The 22,496-nt window shown below is 37.1% G+C and overlaps 1 protein-coding gene across 2 annotated transcripts in view; it reads right to left on the bottom strand.

Moving 5' to 3' along the window:
- The window catches only part of LYST (lysosomal trafficking regulator), an 89,397-nt gene that overhangs the window by 56,611 nt on the left and 10,290 nt on the right, over nucleotides 1-22,496 (bottom strand). For both annotated transcript variants that reach the window (XM_063306540.1, XM_063306552.1), the window contains exons 7-19: nucleotides 21,522-21,678; nucleotides 20,459-20,685; nucleotides 17,649-17,715; nucleotides 16,049-16,158; nucleotides 14,612-15,035; nucleotides 12,627-12,768; nucleotides 10,304-10,477; nucleotides 5,734-5,894; nucleotides 3,842-4,032; nucleotides 3,030-3,275; nucleotides 1,960-2,133; nucleotides 1,438-1,587; nucleotides 329-466 (exon numbers count right to left, since the gene is read on the bottom strand). In XM_063306540.1, the coding sequence (XP_063162610.1) occupies nucleotides 329-466; nucleotides 1,438-1,587; nucleotides 1,960-2,133; nucleotides 3,030-3,275; nucleotides 3,842-4,032; nucleotides 5,734-5,894; nucleotides 10,304-10,477; nucleotides 12,627-12,768; nucleotides 14,612-15,035; nucleotides 16,049-16,158; nucleotides 17,649-17,715; nucleotides 20,459-20,685; nucleotides 21,522-21,678 (2,361 nt within the window). The remainder of the gene's footprint in view (nucleotides 1-328; nucleotides 467-1,437; nucleotides 1,588-1,959; nucleotides 2,134-3,029; nucleotides 3,276-3,841; nucleotides 4,033-5,733; nucleotides 5,895-10,303; nucleotides 10,478-12,626; nucleotides 12,769-14,611; nucleotides 15,036-16,048; nucleotides 16,159-17,648; nucleotides 17,716-20,458; nucleotides 20,686-21,521; nucleotides 21,679-22,496) is intronic.

The raw sequence follows: 22,496 nt of genomic DNA, 5'->3' as shown, positions 1-22,496 counted from the left end.
AGTGGCAAAATAACAGTATACAAGGTATTTGCCAGGTAGAATAAAGCCACACAGACTGGCAGCAATAAAGTGAGTTGGAAAATAAAGATGTATTTCAATAGTCAACAGCTTCTGCTTCTAATAAAGTTCTAGCTAATTCTTATTTGTAATATATTTGTGAAAAGGACAGGAGAGATTTGGGGAAGAAAAAAATAGAAAAGCATTATCAAAAGCTATGAATCATTCCTATCTATCTATCTATCTATCTATCTATCTATCTATCTATCTATCTATCTTCTTTCACAGATTATGACGGACAGTTATATTCAAATTAAAAATAGCATGGTACCTGCAGAACTTGACACGTTCGCAACAAATGATGCACAACTTGAGCTTTAAGAAGTTGTTTAATGTTAAATAGCTGTTGCCAGTGATTATCTTGGATAAGCGTTTCTAGAGCTGATAACAGTGTTTTCCACACCCCTGGCTAAAGAAACCAAAACAGCAATACCATAAGCAGATGGAAAAATCAATTAAGTTAAAAGCAAGTCACCATAAAAACTGTAGTGAATATGTAGTGAGAAATATCTCACTTTGTTGAATGAAACTATATACAATTGTGTGCAATTTCATGATCATGGAGCTGCTTCCCACAACTTGCTATGTTGGAACCAGAACAATATTTAGAAATACTCTTTTTGTCATTTGGCAACCATTTTGGGATAGGTTGCATACAAGGCTTCAGGGGATGCATGAGCCTGTATTTTACCGACAAAGAAGGAACTTTTCTCTTTCTCCTTGTCATTTGCCTGCTGTTAATGAACAAAATGGAGAACAAGTTCCTCCCATTTCCCAACAAATGCACAGCTTACTATTGCGACATTTATAATGGGATGGAAAACCTCAACCTATTATCTCTGTTTTCTAGATGCTTAGTCTGTGGACTCCCAATATGCCCATCTGCCTTGCATAGCTAAATTTGGTTCCTGACAAGTTAAGGATGCACATGGGGCCTGATCCACAGATTGTTTCAAGGAAAGAAGCCAAGACCCTTGAACTGCTGGGGTATCAACTGGGGCACTCCTGTAAGATGAGGACAGCAAAAGCTTTTTCATTCCATTACACAATTGTACAATGTGACTCTAAAGGTACATGGGACTAAGTTAGCTAACACAGCTAAGGAGTAGCAGATGGGAACAAAGCTTGAATGCAGTGTAAAATTATTTTCTTTTCAACTGAAACTTATGTCTAACTCCATATGAATTAAGTTCCCATTGGGCATCTATAGTTTTAAGAGTTTGGTGAAAATTAGGAAAAGGGGGAATGACCAACAGACGGTCTGCATCTTTCTTTCTAATGTATTTTACTCAGGACAGAATAAAGAGACATTTCATCCTGGGCACAATAATATTTTACCATCAGTTACAAAGCAGTTGTTTTCTGATTAATGCAACTTACCTGGGCTTTAGACCATATCTTCCAATCAAACAGTAGCTCTTCCAACAATTTAACATCCTGGATAATTGCTCTAGATTCCACATCAAGTACAAATTGTCCATTCTCATTTAGATGGATCATTTTCTCATTGCAGCATCCTTCAAGAAGAGTCTTTCAAGGTGTAAAAACATTTTGAATTGAAAATCTTTCAAAAATACCTTTCAGAATTTGTACATGCCCTGTACTGCACCACTAGCACTGATACCTCTTTTCCAAGGACCCAAGCTCCAGCAAAATTTATAGTAATTGTTGGCTTTTTAACTCATATTCGAGTTTTAGCTCTAAACTTAAATGGTATGTTTGTCTGGCTGCAGTAATTTATTTTAGTAATCATAAAACAGATTGGTATAATAAACTGTGTGTCTTTGCTGATACCAGTCCCAAGTGTTCAAAATGAGGGCAATCACAGTTTATGAAAGTTGTATTAACTACTGTATCTTGCTAAGAAAATTGAAAACAGAACATTTCTATTTAGAACCTTACCTGCAAAATGTGAAATCCAACAATACACTCTGACTTTATCAACACCTGATGAATCATTGAATAACCATTGCAGTTTTCTAACTCATGTATTCTCTGTTGATTGTGTTTTGTTAAGGCAAGGATAACTTTCAGAGCTAAAGCTTGTGTTTCTTCACAACTGCTGATCTCTACAACCTAAAAATAAGCCAGTATGTCATTAAAGAAATGAAGTGTTTTTGACAAACTGTGATTTGCTGTACTAGATATAGCTAATTTTATTGACTAAAATTTGTGGTAGATATTTTACTTGCAAACAAACACTAGTGGTACACGCATTTTGTCAAAACAAATGATGCATGTGTAACTGCATCAGATGGCTTGTTTTGTGATGAAACCTGCACAATGCATTCTTGAAATGGGGCATTTAACTTAATAAATCATACAATAGCAGTATTTACATAGCAGTTCAGAGAATCCTGGGAGCTTCAAATAAATTATAAAGTCTTTAAACAGGTACTCCTATTATTATTAATTTTATTATGGTCACTGACCAGTATGTCTAGGAAAAAAGAGACCCAGTTTCAAGTCCACCCTCAGTACTGGAAGCTCACTAGGTGATTTTAGGTTGTCACTATCACATAGCCCTAGCTACCTCTGATGTCTGTTTTTAAGGGGGGGGGGAAAGGAGGAGGAAGCACTATGTACACAACTGCAACTCTTGCAAGAAAGGTGGGAAATAAATCTAACACATAAAGAACACTGATTTATTTTTTCAAATTGCTTGGGTTTTTTTTAAAATTAACACTCCTATGAATTGGACGTTTCTCTTCCACACTCATTGCAATGAGTGTGCGCTACCATGATAGTTCACAGCAGGATAAATACACAAGAATAGAATACACAATGTGGGAATTCAATGTCACTTGCACCCTACAGCAGAAGATCAATGTTACAAGTCATTTCTGAAAGCCACTTATTCCTATGGAATACTCTTTTTATACTGAGGCTTCCTATACCCTAGCAACACTAACAACAACAAAAACCCTGAAGGCCTATCATAAATATAGTAATGTAATTTTTCAACATCTTACTCTGGCAAAAAGAAAGACAAATGATCCAATTCCACCAATCTCATGAAGTATGCCTTGGAGACCTTTGTATTCAGCAGGCTGCAGCATTTTCAGATAATCAGGATCTGATAAATTGCTTTGTACTTCTTTTGAACTGAAAGGTCGTTGAGAAGGAATGGTTTTTGTTTGGCCTTTAAGTCTGATTACTGGTTCATAGATTGTGTAGTAACCAGGGCAGCAAGTGGTGTAAACTGTAGCAAGGTTTTCCTGAAATATAATAGACAACATTTAAGAAGGGGAGGACCTGTGGGAGATTAACAGGATTAAGTTGTCAGAAGGATATGTTCACTGTATTTCACTCTACTCATCCTCCCTTTTTCATTTATACAAATTGTTGGTCTCCCTAGACTCATCTACTCACCCAGACCAAATCTGGAGCCAGAGAAGGTTATGTCCAAGATAGGAAATCAGGACTGCTTCTGAAATATGGTCATTCTCACACCCAGATGGTTTGATGACAGGTTCTTTGTTTATTTATTTAACAAATTCATATGTTTAAGAAAGGGAGTTTTCTCTCTCCTTTCCTCCAGTATATTTAAAATTTCACTCCGATACATGTTCTAAATTGGTGTTCGACCCTAATTATTGTTATTCAGGATGTTTGAAATCAAGTAGAAATAAACTATTTCAAAGCAGATAATAAAATGTATTTGTTGTTTCATAATGGTTCATATTCCATTTGATTCAACTTCATTTTTCATGATGTATCTTTTGTGCTGCCTTAGCCGAAATTGCCATACAGAAGATATTGAGTACCAGGATTATAAACTTACAGTTAAAGGCCCAGTGTCTACTTCTTTTTTTGTCATCAGAAGTTCTTTGATTTGTTCACACTGTAGAATCTCTTTATCTATATATTTGGAATAATTAGTTATTGGTTTGCCATATTTACATGGCATTATAGAAGTGAAATCTGGTCCACAAGCATAGAGATAAAATGCTTCTTCAGGACCAATTGTTGCACCTACAAAAAACAAACACACCACACACTGCATTTTAATACATGCTGTTCATGTACACAAATTACATTTATATTAACGTGGAATTAACATACTCCTGGAAATTTCACTGAGTTACTAAATCAGCATAAAAGATTATATAAACTTCCCACATGGGCAAGATAAGGTGCATTTAAAAAACTAAAGTGGCTGAGCCACAGAATACTCCAAGGCATGCAGTGTTCAAAATAAGTATACTCATAAGACTTGCAGGGGCTGAGATCCATCTGTTACAGGCTAATATATTACATTGCTCCTTATATTACTATAGCTGAATATGTATGATGCATAATGTAATATGAACACAAGTCTGCAGTATAATTGAAGTTTTTATCAACATGGTAAAAGCATGAGTTCAAGCTTGGTTGAAGGAAGACAATGATGAATTAAACACTGAATAGAAGCAGCTCTCAAATGTCTGTCAAAACTCCCTATAGTGAAGTTATAAGAACAAAAACATTGTGTTTACTCTGTGATGCCATGGTGACTCTGGGAGAAACTCATGACCTCACTCTGAAGCTTCCCCCAATGGTTTTCTTTGGAATCACCATTTGTCAGCCATTTTCAAGAAAGCAGCATTTTATTTTCTTAGGAAAACTCATTCTGCTGCTTTTCATCTCTTGCAGAGATTATTTTCTTATACTTTTTTAGTAAATATTTCTACCCATCTTGCCTGAATTAAACTTTCATTGGTTTATCCCTATTCAGTGCCGTGCCTATCTTAAGTAGTGATTCCAAACAGCTCCTCTGGAATGTAAGAAAGTTTCACACTGACTGTATATGGATGATACCATCATTCAGATCCTCAGAAGACTTCTCCCAACAATGTCATGCAGATGCTGACAAACATTGGGAACTCCAAAGCTCTTCACTCTGTGAAATGCTGCTTAGCACCACCTTTTTAAACTGTTGTTCAAGGAAAATCTGGTTCTGCCGCCTTGCTTGGGAAGGGGAGAGCGATAGCTCCACCTGGGGATGGCTAGCACCATAGCACCTTTTAGTGATTGTGTTCCATCTCCACTTGGATTTTTCATTTATTTTATTTATATCTTAATGGTAATTTAGATGGCTATGTTTTTAGTGTTATTTCATTGTAAACCGCCCAGAGTCCCCCATTGGGGGAGATGGGTGGTGACATAAATTTAATAAATAAATAAATAAATAAAATCAGAACATGAACAAAGCTATTTGCCTACAGTTTCTTCCCATCAAGTGATACAGAATACTTCCACGGTTGATATCTTTAAAGATGACTAGGGAAGGGAATGGGACTGAGAAGCCTGAACATTCTCGGTTGAGGGATTAAGAAGCCAGAACACTCAAGGGAGCCCTGTTGTTTTCCAAAGAAAACAGAGCTATAAGTGAATAGCTATAAATGAATTTCCTTAAAGTCTGCTACTATAAAAGGCCATCCTATTTTTTTAAAACAGAGCTAAAATTAACTGGTCTGCAGTTTATATCTTCTAGTATCTTTAGTATAACCATTTGATAAAATAAAAGTTCCTAGATTTCAGGTGCATCTAATAATGGCTTGCTTGATTTAAACACTTCGAATTTCTATAACAAAACAAGATATAAATATTGTAAAAAAGGCTTAAGACCAATATAAGACACAAATTCAACACAAGATGACAAGCAGTTTGTAAAGAGCAAAAATTACAACGTACCATTGAAGAGAAGCAAATTTCCAAGGCTCCATCTTCCAGTCAACTGCAAAATATCATCTTGGGATGATGTATAATGGCCTGTCATACAGAATGTCTTATTACAGTCGGATGACAAACTCATTTTTCTTGGAAGTGTATAATCTAAACAAATGTCAGGTTTTCTAAAATAAATAAATAAATAAATAAATAAATACACACACACATACATACATACATACATCTTTTAAAATGTCCTAAACAATTTCTCTGAGAAAATAAAGGTAATAAGGTAATGTTATTTATTATCTATCATCCATTAATAGAAGTGGCAAAGAAAGAGATTTAAGTAAAATGGAAGTGTTCTACAACAGTCTCCATCCATTCTCTTCTCTTCTGCCTTACAGGGTTGTGACTGCTATAACCTGCATCAGTAAATTCTGCTTTTCTGCTTCTAATGAAGTGGCCAGCATGTAGCAATAGATAGTTATATGATAGCAATTCAACATTCTAGCTTCCGAGAAACTTAAGATACAGATCTTCATCTACACTTTTCATTGTCCCCTAAATTTCCCCTGCGTTATGCAGTTGATAGCATAGAAATCCCATTCACCTGAACCTAAAGTTTCAACCTCTTCAGTAACATTTCCTGTTAGTCCCCAATTCTGACTGACCAACCAACCAACCAACCAATGAGGAGCTTATTTATATCAATCCCATTAAAATATGAAATATGTTCCTGTCTGCTGCCAAAGAACATTCTCAGTGAAGCACACAGAAGAACTATCGTGAGGACAAATGGACACAATTTATCCATACCAGTCAAATCCAGGCATCTGATGGTTTTCTAAATGCACATGAAGAATTTCCCATTTTGTTTGTCAACTATACAGGTAGTCCTCATTTAGCAACCACAATTGGGACCCGTAACTTGGTCATTAAGTGGTCACTAAGTGAAAAATCATGTGACCGCAACTGTGCTTACAATTTTACTTCACTTTCCTTTGCCTTACAGTGTAAGAAGGATATGACCCCAAAAGCCGAGTGAGCCCAAACGGCAGGGGAGGTTTCCGAAACTCAAATCACAACGAGGCCAGGTAAAAGGGCAAATCTTATAGCCCTTTTTCCCCACTTCTGCCTTTTGGAATGCTCACCCCAGTGCTGGGATAATTAGCAAGAAGAGAATTGATGTTTATATTTACATTCATTGGAGAGGAAGGGATTACAAGAGAGTAAGCAGGCAGACAATGGGGAATACATCAAAAGGAATGTACTAGTGCTGGCTGTTTGCCTAGCGCTTAGGAGGCAAACAAAAGCCTTCAGCGTGAAACTGATTAGGGTCTTGTCAAGCAGCCGGAGGGTTCTTGTCATGATACTGATGGCGAGCAGGAGGGGGCCCCTATCCAGGGGGGAAAACGCATGTGTAGTACTGAGGAATTAAGCAGCCATTCAAAGAGACACAGAACAGACCCGCCTTAACTTTCGGGGTTTATCTGTCTGGGTTTTTCCCACACTTCTTCAGTTCGTTAGGATTTTCGGTCTTATGTAGCAGTAATAAACACTAGAGACCTACTCCTCGTCTCAGCGTGATTCCTGACTGTTAGGACAGTTCTAATCAACTAAGGTCACAGAGTTGAGCTTGTTAACTTGCAGTTAGCACCTTTTAGGTAAGTATTGCACTGCGGAGAAAAGCAGTTCAGGAAGAGATAGCTTGTTTAAGCAATCTCTCCTCCTTGCGAGTGGGCAAAAAATGGAAAAAAAGAATAGGTCAGGCACAGGACATGATAATGTAGTAACAGACTATAATGGTGAACTTGTGTGAGAGAGAGAGATGCTGCAAAGGTCATAAATGTGTGCATTGGTCGCAAAGTTACTTTTTCATCACCATCATAACTGTGAACGGTCTCTGTCCAAGCCAGTCACTAAACAAGGACTACCACTGATATCAATGCCCAGGCAGTTGACACAATTGCTCTTAAGTACCTCTTCCATACTCCAGGAAATAAAGCCAGACTGCTCACTTGAGGGGATGATATTAAAGGCAAAACTGAAATACTCTGGCAATATAATGAGAAGACAGGACACCCTGGAGAAGATGCTGATGCTAGGGAAAGTGGAAGGCAAAAGGAAGAGGGGCCGACCAAGGGCAAGGTGGATGGATGATATTCTAGAGGTGACGGACTCGTCCCTGGGGGAGCTGGGGGTGTTGACGACTGACAGGAAGCTCTGGCGTGGGCTGGTCCATGAAGTCACGAAGAGTCGGAAGCGACTAAATGAATAAACAACAAGCTCACTTGAGGGAATGGTATTAAAGGCAAAACTGAAATACTTTGGCCACATAATGAGAAGACAGGACACCCTGGAGAAGATGCTGATGCTAGGGAGAGTGGAGGGCAAAAGGAAGAGGGGCCGACCAAGGGCAAGGTGGATGGATGATATGCTAGAGGTAATGGACTCATCCTTGGGGGAGCTGCGGGTGTTGATGACCAACAGGAAGCTCTGGCGTGGGATGGTCCATGAAGTCACGAAGAGTCGGAAGCGACTGAACGAATAAACAACAACCTCCTCCATGGAGACAAATCATCATCTTGATTTACTAGGGAAGCAGATGGACTATCAATCAGAGTGCCAGTGGAGGGACTCTTGGGTAGTTCAGATTGTGTATGGAGTACATCTGAACTCAGAATCTGAATGTCTACTCTGCCACAATGAAAGTAGCTTACTTCTCTGGGTCTACTGCTTCTATACAGAACAGGCAAATTTTTGTACTATATGGCATTTCCTTTACCAAGAAATCAGAGGATAAGAACTACAATATGCAATGGCACATTCTAAACAAGTTGCATTGTCTTTGCAGACAAAGTCGACTGGAGCTGTCAGAATCACAGCAGGTCATGGAGGTATGATGTCAGCAACCACTTGCCTTGTCCTTTTTTATTCTTTTCAGCTTGTGGCTCTTGAAAATGCAGACAGGATGTGTGGAGAGGTGAAGGCCACAGCAGAGGCCCCTCATGGTTTGATTAAATCAGGCCCATGGTTAATGCGGATGACTGATACCTCTTTATGAGAGAAATATATTTCCCTGCCTAAACACAGTCATCAGACCTTTACTGAAGACCCGTACAATTATAAACCATCTGAAATGTTTGTTTCTGAGTAAGCTGATGAAGAAGGTAGCAATGGTCTTGCAATTCCACATTCTGAATTTTCTAGATCCACATTTCGAATTTTCTAGATCCATTTCAATTAGGTTTTCAGACCAGATATGATACTGAAACTGCTATGTGGGATACTAGATGAAGGAAGTTTAGCCATGGTAATTCTTCTGGAGCTCCTGGCAGGCTTGGCACTTGGGGGCAGTTTTAGAGTAGTTCTGGTTCTTCCTGTTGAACTCGTTTAGCCTGTTGATGGTGCAGGGGACTATTGTTTGACATCTTAGCTACTATGATATCCCACAGAGTTTCATCTTGTTTCCATGTTGATCAACATCTACATTAAACCACTGGGAGAAATCATCTAGAACCGGAGCAGAGCACCATCAGTATGCTGATGATGCCCAGATCTACTGCTTTCTACTTAATTCAAAGGAGGCAAGCAATACTCTTGACTATTTCCTGTTCGTTAATGATCCAGATGATGCAGAACAAGTTCAAATTAAATACAGACAAAATGGAGTTGCTACTGGTAAACAGGAAACTGGATTCAGCAATCAATAGCTGTTGTCAGAGGTTCATTTTTCTAGCATGTAGGAATGTACAATCTTAGGGGTTGCATTTAATCCTCAGTCTCTCAGTGTAAAGATACTTCCCTTGCCAGTCTTTTAATTTATGGGTGATTTTAGTATTTTATTTTATTACTTAATTTCAACCTATATTTTTAATTTTTACACTGTTTTTGTTTTAAATCAAATCAATAAATGTGAACAAATGCATGGGCAGTGTTTGGGGGCAGGACATGCTAGAAACCTTTTCACTTCTCTTTTTTGTGGGAGAAGGAGGAAGGTTTATTTGTGAAATTATGAATCATTGGAAGCTTGGCAGTGGGTGCAGCAAACTCAACAACTGGAAAAAGAGAATGACTATTGGTTGGCTGGCATTGTCAGTACTCAGCTACTGACTGGCTTTGTTTAAGCTCTGATTTGCTGAAGATATCCTCTGTGAGCTCCAGAATTAAAGCATATTGTCAGCACCTTCCTGAATTTGTTTTGAATCTGCAGTTGGTTAAGAATTCCACAAGGGAAAAGCAGGTTGAATTTAAAGTACATTGAGAATTATGTGCAATCAGTAGGGTGGCAGATCTTAGCATCAGTTATCACATATGGTGCAATATATGTCACAATCAGAAAGTCTCTACTGAACTAAAGTTTGTAAGGGTAACCACAATGTCAGTTGTAAGTTATTTAAAACATACAAGACTGATACTAGCAGCAAAGGTTGACTGAAAGAGGCGAGAAATGATTCTATGATTTGTAATTAACATTTCTTAGTATGCATTTCTATTTTTTATTAAGTTCAGATCTTAAAAGAATAGACAAGGCTTCTAATGACCTCCTTAGTTATATGTATATATTATTTACAACCTTGGGAAAACATACCTCTGTCCACAAATCCACAGAGAGAGAGTTCCATGGATGTTTTTCTTGTTTTCTGGTTGTTCAATGTATGTTAGTGCCAAATGCTGCCATTTGCCTACAAGAAAAGTATTCTCTGGTGTTTCAGCTTGCGCTAATAATCCAGCTTTCATTTCATCATTTGGATCCATACACATACTATGAAAAAAAAAAAGAGGAAAATCACTAAGTTATCAAAATATCTTTCAAAATATATATATTTCAAATATATATTAAAATTCTCTCTCTTTCCCAATACTACTTTGCTTATATTATTCTATCATGTATTTTATTGATCCAAGGCATAACACAGAAATCCAATATATATTTTAAGAATGCACCAACTTATTTTTCTAGAAGCTGCAACTCTATTATGTATGCCAGTTTTTTAAAGTTAAAAAAACACTACTCCCATCCAACTAGTTTCTAGGGTTGCCCTTAGGAGTGTGCAATTTTTTTATTCTGAATTGTGTGAAGTGCAAAATTAGCAAAATGTCCTCCTTTGAGTACAAACTGGGGTGTTTTGAACACTTTGGAATGTCTCAAACTCAAAACAGAGTTGTTCTGAGGTTAAATGGTCCATTTTATGAAGTCTTATAAATGTTTGAAATGATTTTTTTTCATATCCCTACTTGCCTTATTATTTTGTAAACTTTTTTCTTTTAAAACCCATACACTTCATTCTTCAGTAGGCATTTTCCTTAGCAATTTTAAGAACAAAGACCCTATTTCATTGCTATTTCTCTAATATGATCACAGTAATCCAAATGTTCCTCTGGTTTCTTTTCCATCATTAGAACAGCAATTGCTGGAGTAACTCCCCCCAATCTTTTATCTTACTTCTCCAAGAATATTTGAAAGTACCTAGATCCTGTTTTCTCTCTCTCTACTGTAATCCCCTCTATCAATTTATTTCATCTGCTTTTTTCAGAAGAATTAAAAGTTATTTTCAAAGCAACATTTTCTCCTTTTTCATTCCTCTCTGAATGATCTTAGCTCTGAATGACCCTAAAATGTCATGGGTATGCTAATATTAAGACACTATGCACTAGACATAAGAATATAGGGAGAACCATGCTAAAAGCCTGTCTTGTCCAGCATTCTGATCTCACAAAGGAGAAAAGGAGGAGAACATGATTTCAACAGCATTCTCCCACTGATACGCCTTCCCAACTTCCATCAGAAAATACTGCCTCAAATTCTGGAACTAATTAAACAGCCTAATGACTCATCGCCATTACAGCATATAAATATATTATGCTGCAAAGTATGATGGAAGCATATATAAGCTAGATGTTACAGCAGAATCAATATCTGGCTGGGTGGAAGAAGGTAAAAAGCTGGTGTCAAGGGAATTTCAGTATTCTTTTTTATACGTGAACAGCGTAGAACTTTTTCCCAAGAGGCTCATTCTTCATCAGTGATTACTGGACGTCCCTGGTAGTCATGCAACACTTTTATCACATAGGTGGTTAGGAAGCAGTGCTTTCCCCAAGATTTTAATGAGAACCTCATCCTCTCCCCTTCCACCTTCTCCACACCATGCAGTTTTATTCATCTCTATACTTCCCTGAGTTCTTGCCTTTTTCTAGTCAATAAACCCTGTACCACTGTAAGCTTTCTTCACAGGAAGTTGCTCTAGCTCTTTAATCATTCTGAATAATGTTTTTTGTATTTTCTCCAGAAACTCTCTGACAGACTTGGCTATTTGCCTTTAGCACTACCCGTAAAGATAAATGACTTTTACATAGCGTAAAACCAGTCCTTCTCATACATTGGCCACCATGGCAGTTCTAACTAGTGATATGTCCACAGTTGCTACTTTTGCAGGAGTTCATAAAAATCATCAAAATTGCTAGTACCCCTTGATCTGGGGAATGTTTTCAAAAAAATTGTCATGAAATCATCAGCTGTACCCTACATGGTATTACAGTTCTTTGAGCTAGATCAGCATTAGCACCAAGTAAGACATTTAACTGAGTATTGGCTTTTGCATGATGTCTAGAGAAGCATGTTTTCTATGCTTCTTCAGCATTGTTTAGTCAAACACAAATGTTAACATTTTGTTACTAGTTAAAACTGATTAAGCAGAAGCATCATTTTACTCATTGGGTTTGATTCATTCTTTGACCTCAACTCAACATGGATAAATTTAGGGTAAATTTAGGATATACATAAGTATAGTTCATGGTAACATTATATGGTAATGGTAACATTTCATTGGATGTTATAGCAAATCACTGGTGACAAAAGGCATAAATTATCTGTTCAAATGCATTCTTTCATCTCTAAAACAAGATAATGGTACCGAAATGTGAAAGCTCCTGAGTTCACATTAGCCCAGACTTGTATCATCAATGCTTTGGAGCCCAATGAAAATATATGAAGGCAGCCATCTTCAAGAAGTTTGTCTCCCAAATTGAGGTAATCAAATCCAGGTTTGCTTTCTTCTATAACACATAACAATTATAAAACCAAGCATGTCATTAATCAGAATATTATTTCGTAAAAAAGAAGAATCTGGAACTTTGGTTTATTTTGAAATTTAATTTATAGACATGCACAAGTATTATGCACAGAAGCATTTCATTTTGCATTTCTCATAATTGGGAAACAGTGAGCTAAGTGTAGAATTGCTGTATAACTATCAAAGAATGAAATTGTTGTAGTGCTACTAAGGGTTAAAAGCACATATGAATGTTGCTAATATAGGAGCCAATTAAAATAAAAATGAGTATGCCTCCTAAGCAAGGTGAATATGCCTCCTACATCCTCATCTGAACTGATTTAGAAAGACCATATCAAATTTCAAGTATGAAAAGGATTAAAGAACCAGTGGTACTGATATATAAGAATATTAAGTTTTAACTTAAAGCTATGAATGACAAGTTTTGTATTCTGTACCAATAATTCACATCTTTATTTCACAAAATACCAATATATCAACGAACTAATAAAACAGCACCAACCCCACAAATGCAAGCCTTCCCCAAAGCTAATACACTTCTTCTCTAAAACAAGATATATAATTTTATATATTTCTCATTAATTTTGAGGAGGACTGAGATTATGTTCTATTACTTAATTTTATGTATTAATAGAAACTAATCTCAGCCCTCCTCAAAATTAATAAGCAATATATAAAATTAAATAAAGGTAGAGTTAAATGCTAGTTTAAAATGAAACATCTCCACTTGCTGGCAGAGAAAGAGAAAAATAACCCCATTTGGGGCACCAAATTCCATATATGGGGTACTGCCACTAAGAAAGGGCATACCACTATATGTGCTTAAAGACTACGGCAGCCAGGACAGAACAATTTCAATTGATTTTTTAAAAATCTCTGAATATTTTCCCCACCAAATTCTTGCTTGCTTGAAGTTCAGTTATATAAAGGCTTTACTCTTTACACAAATGATGCCTTAAAAAAACAAATCAAGGCCAAAACTTTTGAAATATAAGTAGTCCTCACTTACCAACCACTCATTCAGTGACCATTTAAAGTTACAATGGCGCTGAAAAAGGAGACTTACAATAGTCCTCAAAGCTGCAGCCAATGCAGCATCCCCATGGTCACATGATTGCAATTTGGGCGCTTGGCAACCAGCGCTCATTTATCGCGGTCACAGTGTCCTACAGTTACATGATCACCATTTGCAATATTCACAGCTGGCTTCCAACAGTCAATGGGGAAGCCTGCAGGAAGTTGCCCTTAATGACTGTGGATGATTTGCTTAACGACTGCAGTCAAAACTGGTGAACCATTTAGCAATGGAATTGCTGGTACCAATTGCGGTAGGTAAGTGAGGACTACCTGTAAAGGGCCAAAAGTATTTAAAAGACAGACTGTTTCCAGACACGTGCACAGACTATATTCATGGCATGGGGCCAGGATACTTGAAGGACCACCTCTCTCCAGTTGTTTCTACTCACCCTATCAGATCTTGTAGGAAGGGCACATTCCAGGTCCCCATTTTGTGGGACCCAGGAAGTGTATCCGCCCTCTGAAACACCTTGACACCTGAGACTGAATTGACACCAAGCCTGTTGGCCTTCCAGAAAGTGGTTAAGATCTGACTGCCCAGGCATGGAGGTTGGGAAGTAAGGAAGGTCTGGATGGTTGTCATTATTTTGAGGTTTTTTACATTTGGCTGCTATTTCTTTTTCTTTAATTATATGTTTTTACAGTTATTTATAGTTGTTTTAATGTTTAACTCTGTTCACTGCTCAGAGGAGCAGCCATATAAATATAATTAAATCAATCATTTCCACAGTGTTACATGTGTAACTTACCTGGTTCATCAAAACTGCTGTCATGTGAAATTAGTGACCTGCTCCTTCTTTTCATTCTTTTGCCTTTCTCCAAGGAACTGCCTGCTCTGTGAATACATTCAGCGCTAAACCACAAGGAGATACTGAATCCTTCAGACATATGTGGCCAACAATTTTGCCCCACCAGCGGCAGATGGACTGGAGCCACATGCCATGGAGAGAGAAGATGGTGTGGCAAACTCTCACCCTCTGGTTCTTTCTTTGACGGGACTAATTTTGCTCGCCTTAGTAATGCTACAGTTTTGCTGCTGAGTGTGGGCACTGGTTTTTGGCAAGGGCTGCTTCCTAAACTTGGAATTTGGTGCAAAGGAAATACAATATGCTGTAAAGGCCTCATCCCGGTAATTGCCTCCAAAATCTTTAGGATTCCTTTAAGGAGAATACCCTAAAAGGAATAAACAAAATTAAAAAATGATCATTATATTATATAACTTGGTTCCCTAATGAAGCTTTTATGAGTGTCAATGTGCCTGTTGACAGCCCCTGCTCATTTTCTAAAAAGTTTTTTAAAAAACTAAAAAAAAGATGCATAGTACAAAATTAAGCACCACCCTCAAGCATAATCTCTATTTCCAGCAATGCTTCTGAGCTTCACACAGAATACAGAGGCATTCTTAGAAAATAAAACAGTAGATGAGCATAGCCAAAACTCTGTATAGAATTGTGCTGCCCAGAAAAAAAAACAGGCCAGGGTAAACTGAGAATATCCTGGAGGTCTAGAAAGAGTGGTAAGAAGTGAGCTCACCAGTTTGCCATCCAGTGAATGGATGGTTTGGGATTTGGCCATGTGCTATCTTCCCATCATTGCTTTTACCCATACCACTCAAGTCACTTCTGAAGATCAGTTAATCTCTAGAGCAGGATTTCTCAACCTTGGCAACTTTAAGACGTGTGGACTAGCTAGGGAATTCTGGGAGTTGAAGTCCACATGTCTTAAAGTTGCCAAGGTTGAGAAACCCTGCTCTAGAGTAAACTCTCATCACCACAAAAAACCAACCAACCAAACAAACAAACCCCAAGACACTACCTCTAGGTATATATATGGGGCTCTTTAGGGCATAACCTATGCCTGAAATTTATATTGTTGAAACTATTTTTTAACCAGGAATGTTATTTCCCTCTGTGATTAAAATAAATAACCACAAATATAAAATATAACAATAATTTTTACATAGCATCATTTTCAAAATGCCATTAAGTTATCTTTCCTGTCTGCTTTTCCCCAAATTTCTAACAAAAAATGGTATATTGTCCAAATCCATATGAACTGTTACTATCCTATTACCAGTTACAGGATAACATGCTAATTTATTTGACGATCTCAGTAACAAAACACCAATAATAAATCAATAATTAACTTCAATTCAAAGTACTTCCCTTTTACTATTAAAATATTACCGTAGAAGGTGTTTTTTCTAAAAAGATCCTTAGAAGAAGTGTGAGCTCTTCTGAAGATGTACTTGAGCTCATCAGAAAAACCAGCAGATCCACTAATATTTTCTGACATACTGAAAAGCAGAAACATTTATTTATTTATTTATAAATTTATTCACCGCCCATCTCCCCCTCATTTTAAAATCATCGCATATTATCGCATACTAAACACTGTTAAAACTGTTAAAATTAGGCTACAATCTGAAAAATTTAATCCAATAAACCACTCAGTGTGGCTTCTAAGACTTTTCATATTCCTCCTAGCAACAATCCCTACATTAATGGATATTTTTTTCTTACAATAGAGAAAATAATTGAAAGCAACATCTACAAAGACTTGTGATTAGGAAAAAGTCCCTTGCTTCCTATCTATCTCCTGTTTCTTTACTGCTATGACTTCTGCTGTGTAAGCATGAGCACAGAGACATGCTGCTCTAGAAGATTTTTTTGTTTTTGCCTAATAACAATGTAAAAATGTGAATAAACATGGTATCATAGTGATGACAGTATCTTTATATATATGCATAATGCACAAGTAGGGGCAAGTGTATTTTAAACCCTTTGGGTTATATTAATAATAACAAGGATAAAGCAACTTGAAATAGCTACAGATAATATATGTTAGATTCAGAATCGTTGCTTGTAGGACTATATAGGTAATATTAGATTTTACCCCAGATGAGATATAGACTGTTTGAGTTGTACCACTTCATTATAACCAGGTTTTTTTCCTGAGGTAGATACTAGACAGGTTATCGTAAACAATACTGTGAGAAAAACCTGCCTACCTATGTGCCTTCAGACCTATACACTACCCAAACTATGGTAAAGTAAGTAGAACTGAAGCAAAAACAGAAGTGTCCAGAAAATAAGCAAAAACATCTATACAAAATGTCATTTCCCAGGTAAGTCAAGGCAACCGAAGTCATATTATTGTTCAGTAGATAATATATTATGAAGAAGACAACATATACTAAAATCAATTTATTTCATTGTTTTTATAAATATCTACCTATCTATCTGAAGAGATTTATCAAACCAGAAAAAAATCGATTCTGTATCTAACCTAATAGAGGCTATTGCCTAACGGATTATTGCTCTCTCATACTTATAAACCTTTCCTAAAATTGAAAATTAAAACTGGCTGTCTTCTGAAACCCGTTAGAATGTGAAATGTAATGGAGAATGTTTGAACAGGTAGTTTAAGAACTGAGTAATAACTTCTTTCACAGCACAATCCAAACATCATCCTGGGACAAATATGAAATGCTTGTTTACAGACAAAAGCAGGACATAATCCAACACAGCAAAGTACATTTAAATCTCAGTATTTATTTAGGAATTTAACTTCCTTATTAATGCTCTCTCACAGAAATCAATAGAACTTTAAAGTGCTTAGCTTTGCTGGACTGTACCCATATTAGATGCATACACTGTGAAAATATATAACCGAGTATGAACATCTAGCATTTCAAAATGCAGATCTATTCATTTGTATCTTAAGAGTAACTGCCAAGTGTTAAGGCAGATCAAAAGGAAATGACTGTTTTTATTTATAGCTCACCATGAAAACTGGAATCTGTTTGTGTTAATACATGGAGGAATCCGCCCAGAAGGCTCTTTATAGCTCCCTATAAACCAACCAAGATAAAAAAATTATAATGAATGCTTATCAAGAATTAACAAAATATCCAGGAGTGATGGGGAAATACTGTCCAGCGATATATTAGAGCTAAATGAATAACAATGCCAACCCCAATGTTCCTTCCGATATATTTTTAACTAATCCCATTTCAACGAAGCCTCTGTTTCATCAAACTCATAATGATGTTTTCACATTACCAAGCTCATCGCCAAGTGATATGAAGATGCACAGATTCTAGTCTAGACATATAATCTTGTATCTAAAACAATATACTCTTGTTTGTGCCAAGCACTGTTTATTCTTCTCTAAATTCTCCTAGGCAGTAAGCTGGATTGTTAATGCTTTCATCTATTACACCCACAATCATCTCCAATCCTTTGTTTCCATGCCAATTAAGAATGTCAGTCTCTCTATTTAATGTAAGGTTGATGGACATATGAGATAAGCTTGGCATTGGCTTAATGGCTGCTGATATCAAAACACAATGACCTAGTTTACCCAACATGCTAAAGCCCTCCCAATGATTAATACAACAGCGCACACTGTAATCTGACTCCTTATCCATCATAGTCCTTTAAACATGCTTTAAATCCTAACTAAGGCCAGGTATGACACTTAAATTGGGAGTGGCAACCATTTCTAGTTAGCAGGAAGTGGAATTTGAAACCAAATATTAACTTGGTAGTTGAGTGACAATATGCTGTTTGCTGGAATATTTCACTGTTCTCGAACAGCTTGAATTCAGAGATAGTTACTCTATTTTTGGAAATGAACCCTCTACAAGAGATATATCTGTGATCTGGAACCCAATGGATTAACATTATGAACACATTTAGAACACAATGAATTACTTATCCGGAAGATTCACTTCCAGAAACAAATCATTCCTGGAATGCTTTGATTAGCACATTCCAAAGGAGAAAAAGAAAATGTTTTGGGAAATACCAGAATGTTTTGCACACCCCAATAATCTGGAGTAAGGTGGAAGCTTCCACTAATCATCCAGAGTGAATATACATTATCGCATGAACATATTCACTAATAACTTTCCTAAAGCAGAAGATGACAATTGATGGGGGCTGGGAAGATTACGATAAGGATCCCTTGAAGGTTTCCTCTAGTTGAAAAGCTTCCTCAGTCAGTTGATTTCCCTTGTTTCTAGGCTTTGTAGGAATACCTCTCTTGCCCCTCCTATCCAAGCAATTCATGAACAGACATAAATGTGAATATAAAACCAATATATAGCTCATCTTTCTAGTGTATTTTTACCACTTAACACAACTAACAGCCCATAACTAAAATCATGTATAAGAAAAATAAACAATACACATACACACAATCTGGTAAAACAGAAGATACAGGAGAAAACACAGTATCTCAACTAAAATTTATACTCCCTGTGAAGTGAATGTTTTTTACAAACAGAAAGGTCTTAGTCAGTCAATGAAAACCAGTGCCTGACATCCCAAGGCAGGAAATGTTTACAGCTTAGGTATGGCTACTGAAGAGGCATTTCTCTTGTTCCCATCAATGCAGAAAATAATTTCTCCATCAAATCTTACAGCATGAGCAATCTAGTGCCAGACTCTAAAGTATTATGCATCAAATTCTTCATCACCAACATTCTGAATTATGTCCTCAAACAAACCAAGACTTGTGCTAGATGGAACCCTTAATTCATTGGCTGGATTGGCATAACACCTTATACTGATTAAAATGGGTCAGGTAGTTTGTCATCAGAATGTTATCAGAAGCCAACCACTGTCTTAATAAAGGGCTTCTCAGACTTTGCAGTGAAGTGACCCCCTTAAATAATAAATGAATTTGTGTGACCTCCCCAAATAAAACTAAAGATTTCCCTGGGATTAGGGTTGGGCAAGAAATAAATATACATTTAATAATTAAATTTTAGTCCCTTTAGCAAATAAAACAATGACAGAACCCTCCAACTTTATAAAATAAAATCTTTTAATTGGAAATAAACAGTAAAACCACCAAATTTAAAACCATATTTGTAACAGGAAAAAAAATTCTGAGTGCTGCATTATTTCTAAAATCTGCTAATGTTTGAGCCACTCTCATTTTTAATTCTACTATTTTGGATTGATACCTGCTCTTTACAGCAGCGACTGTAGAAAATCCTGATCTTGCTGTTGGCTTACCCAGGCACAGCATGAGGAAGTCCTGCCAGTGATCCAGCTTAGTGTCTGTAAGTCATCAGTCAATGCGCCAGACTCACTCTCCAGTATGCTTGGACAAGCCAGGCAAAATGGGAGCAAGTGTAATAGTGATGCAGCTTTGGGTATCCGTGCCATGAAGGGTAAACATATAAAACCTGAACTCATTGGCAGCTGGCTTATTCAAACAAACTAGAGAGCAAAACCAGAGCCCTGTCAGACCACACCAAAAGTATACCTTCCTATTTTGCTTGGACAAGCCAACAGTCAGTTTGTCTAGGGAAAATAGGTGCAAGTTCTGACAGCAATTCTGAATTTCAAATACAAGTCCCACAAATTTGCATTGTATTAGCACACTGTGTGAACTAGGCCATTATATTAAGCCACTACATGCTTTCTTTGGGCAACTGGGTTTTGTAAAGTTGGATTTAGTACTTAACGCATTCTGTGAACCAGATTATCATAATGTGGTTTCTTTGTTTAGACAGATGGATTTTGTAAAGCTGTGCTTGTGCCTAGCATGTGGTTGAACCCAGTCACAAGGTCATATACCTGTTGCATTAGTAATGTTGCATTTTTTTCCTTCAACCTGACTACTTTCAAGAAGCTGTGGAAGACATGAGTGAGCACATCTAGGCTTGGACTGCCAACAGAAAGTAAATGTAATTCCAGCATACATAGTTCAGGATATATCAGTTCTCCTTGAATAATGTTTTCAGCAAGATCACTAGGAATATTGCAATAGCCAAAACATCCTTTCTCTCTTTTAATGTCTGTTCCTGGGGGAAAAAAAAGGCACATATTTATATATGCAAATTCAGTTATTCAGAGGCTGTTTGCCCTACCTGCACTTCTTTGTGAGCCTTATGCTACTACCCAACAACAATGTTCATTACTTGATGATGGGATGGATGATTAGAAACTAAATCTTCACCACAGTCCAAGGTCCTGGGTAAACTTGTAGCATACAATGATCTCACTGAAATGTAAAGGGTAAATCATACACACTAGTATTCAGCAAGACAGGGCTGGGATTAGACCTTAGGTTGACCACCACATAACAACATGCACACTGCATGATAACACTACCCTCAACTGTCCATTCTGATGGCTTTTTATTGGCTTACTTGTGCATTAACAATGCTGCATACAAATGCTGTATGCCTATTTCACAGAAAATTATTCTACAAAGTGACAGTTTATAAAGGGCTGCATTGTACTTCAAAACATCACATAAGGCTTATAGAATATAGCTCCCATAAGCAAAAACAAAAAAATTCTGAGTTGTATTCTTGAGTGACAAAATTATGAAGCAAACGAGAATGGAAGAAATACAGTAGTGGCTTCTGTTTCCTAATAATAATACTATTGCAGGATTTTCCAGGTCACTGGTGTAGTTGTCACTACATTCCCCTCAATTTATGACTCAAACAGCAGACTATAATGATGAGCTAGAAGAAGAAAAAATAGCAAAAGGCTAATATGGGAAACGTTAGAAACGGTTTATTAGACAATACTTGAACAGGTCTGTAACATAAAGGCTGCTATCATCAACGGCAGAAAAATACTCTACAATTTGCTATTTCAGTGCAAAAGGGATTTCAAGAGCACTTGCCTTCATCCTTGCTTTCATTGTCATCAGAATTACTTTCACTATCAGCATCATAGCCTTTTTCTTCAGCAAAAAATTTAAAACAACAGCACTGTGACTCATCAGCTTCTTCAGATATATCACCAGGCCGAGATGCAGGCTCCTTTTCAGGCTGATGGATCTGACATGCATATTACAGAAGTTTAAAATGGGCAATTAGAACTTAGGCTATCATCTACTTTCATAGATTCTGGGCTTCATAGCAGTGAGAACTATGCTGAAATATTGACAGGTAAAATAGGATAGAATATATCTGACTGGATATACTAACCCCCATATGATTAGATAACTAAATCCCTTAATATTTTCAGATTAAACAGGTGCACAAGGTAGCAGACAAAAGAGAGATACAGAGACTCTGAATTCATGCTAAATGGAGTAAATAGATTAGAAGGCAGCCTAGTAAGTTTGATATCTTGCATCTTGAAATTCACATACAGGTAATCCTTGCTTAACAACCATTTGTTTAGTGACAGTTCAGACTTACAACGATGCTGAAAAAACTGACTTACAACCTGTCCTCACACTTATGACTGTTGCAGTGTCCCCACAGTCACGCGAACATAATTTGAGAACTTGGCAACCAGTTCACATGTATGACTGTTGCAGCATCCCATGGTCATGTGATCACCATTTTCAGCCAGTTTCTGGCAAGCAAAATCAATGGGGAACAGAGTGATTCACTTAACAACCACATGGTTCGCTTAACACGAGCACTGATAAAAACTGCTGCTGCAAAAAAAAAGTCATAAAAACAGGTCAGATTCACTGACCACTATGCTTAGCAACTGAAAGTCTGGTCCCAATTGTGGTCATTAAGCAAGGACTACCTGTACACATTCTGGCTTACAGTCTTCCAGTTCACCAGGCTCCCTAGTTTGCCCAGTGTTTTATAGCCTAAACAAAAAGCCATGCTAGATCAGATGAAAAATTCCATCT

The sequence above is a fragment of the Candoia aspera genome, chromosome 1, assembly GCF_035149785.1.
Source record: "Candoia aspera isolate rCanAsp1 chromosome 1, rCanAsp1.hap2, whole genome shotgun sequence".
Classification (NCBI taxonomy): domain Eukaryota; kingdom Metazoa; phylum Chordata; class Lepidosauria; order Squamata; family Boidae; genus Candoia; species Candoia aspera.
This window is presented reverse-complemented; position numbering and strand designations above follow the sequence as displayed.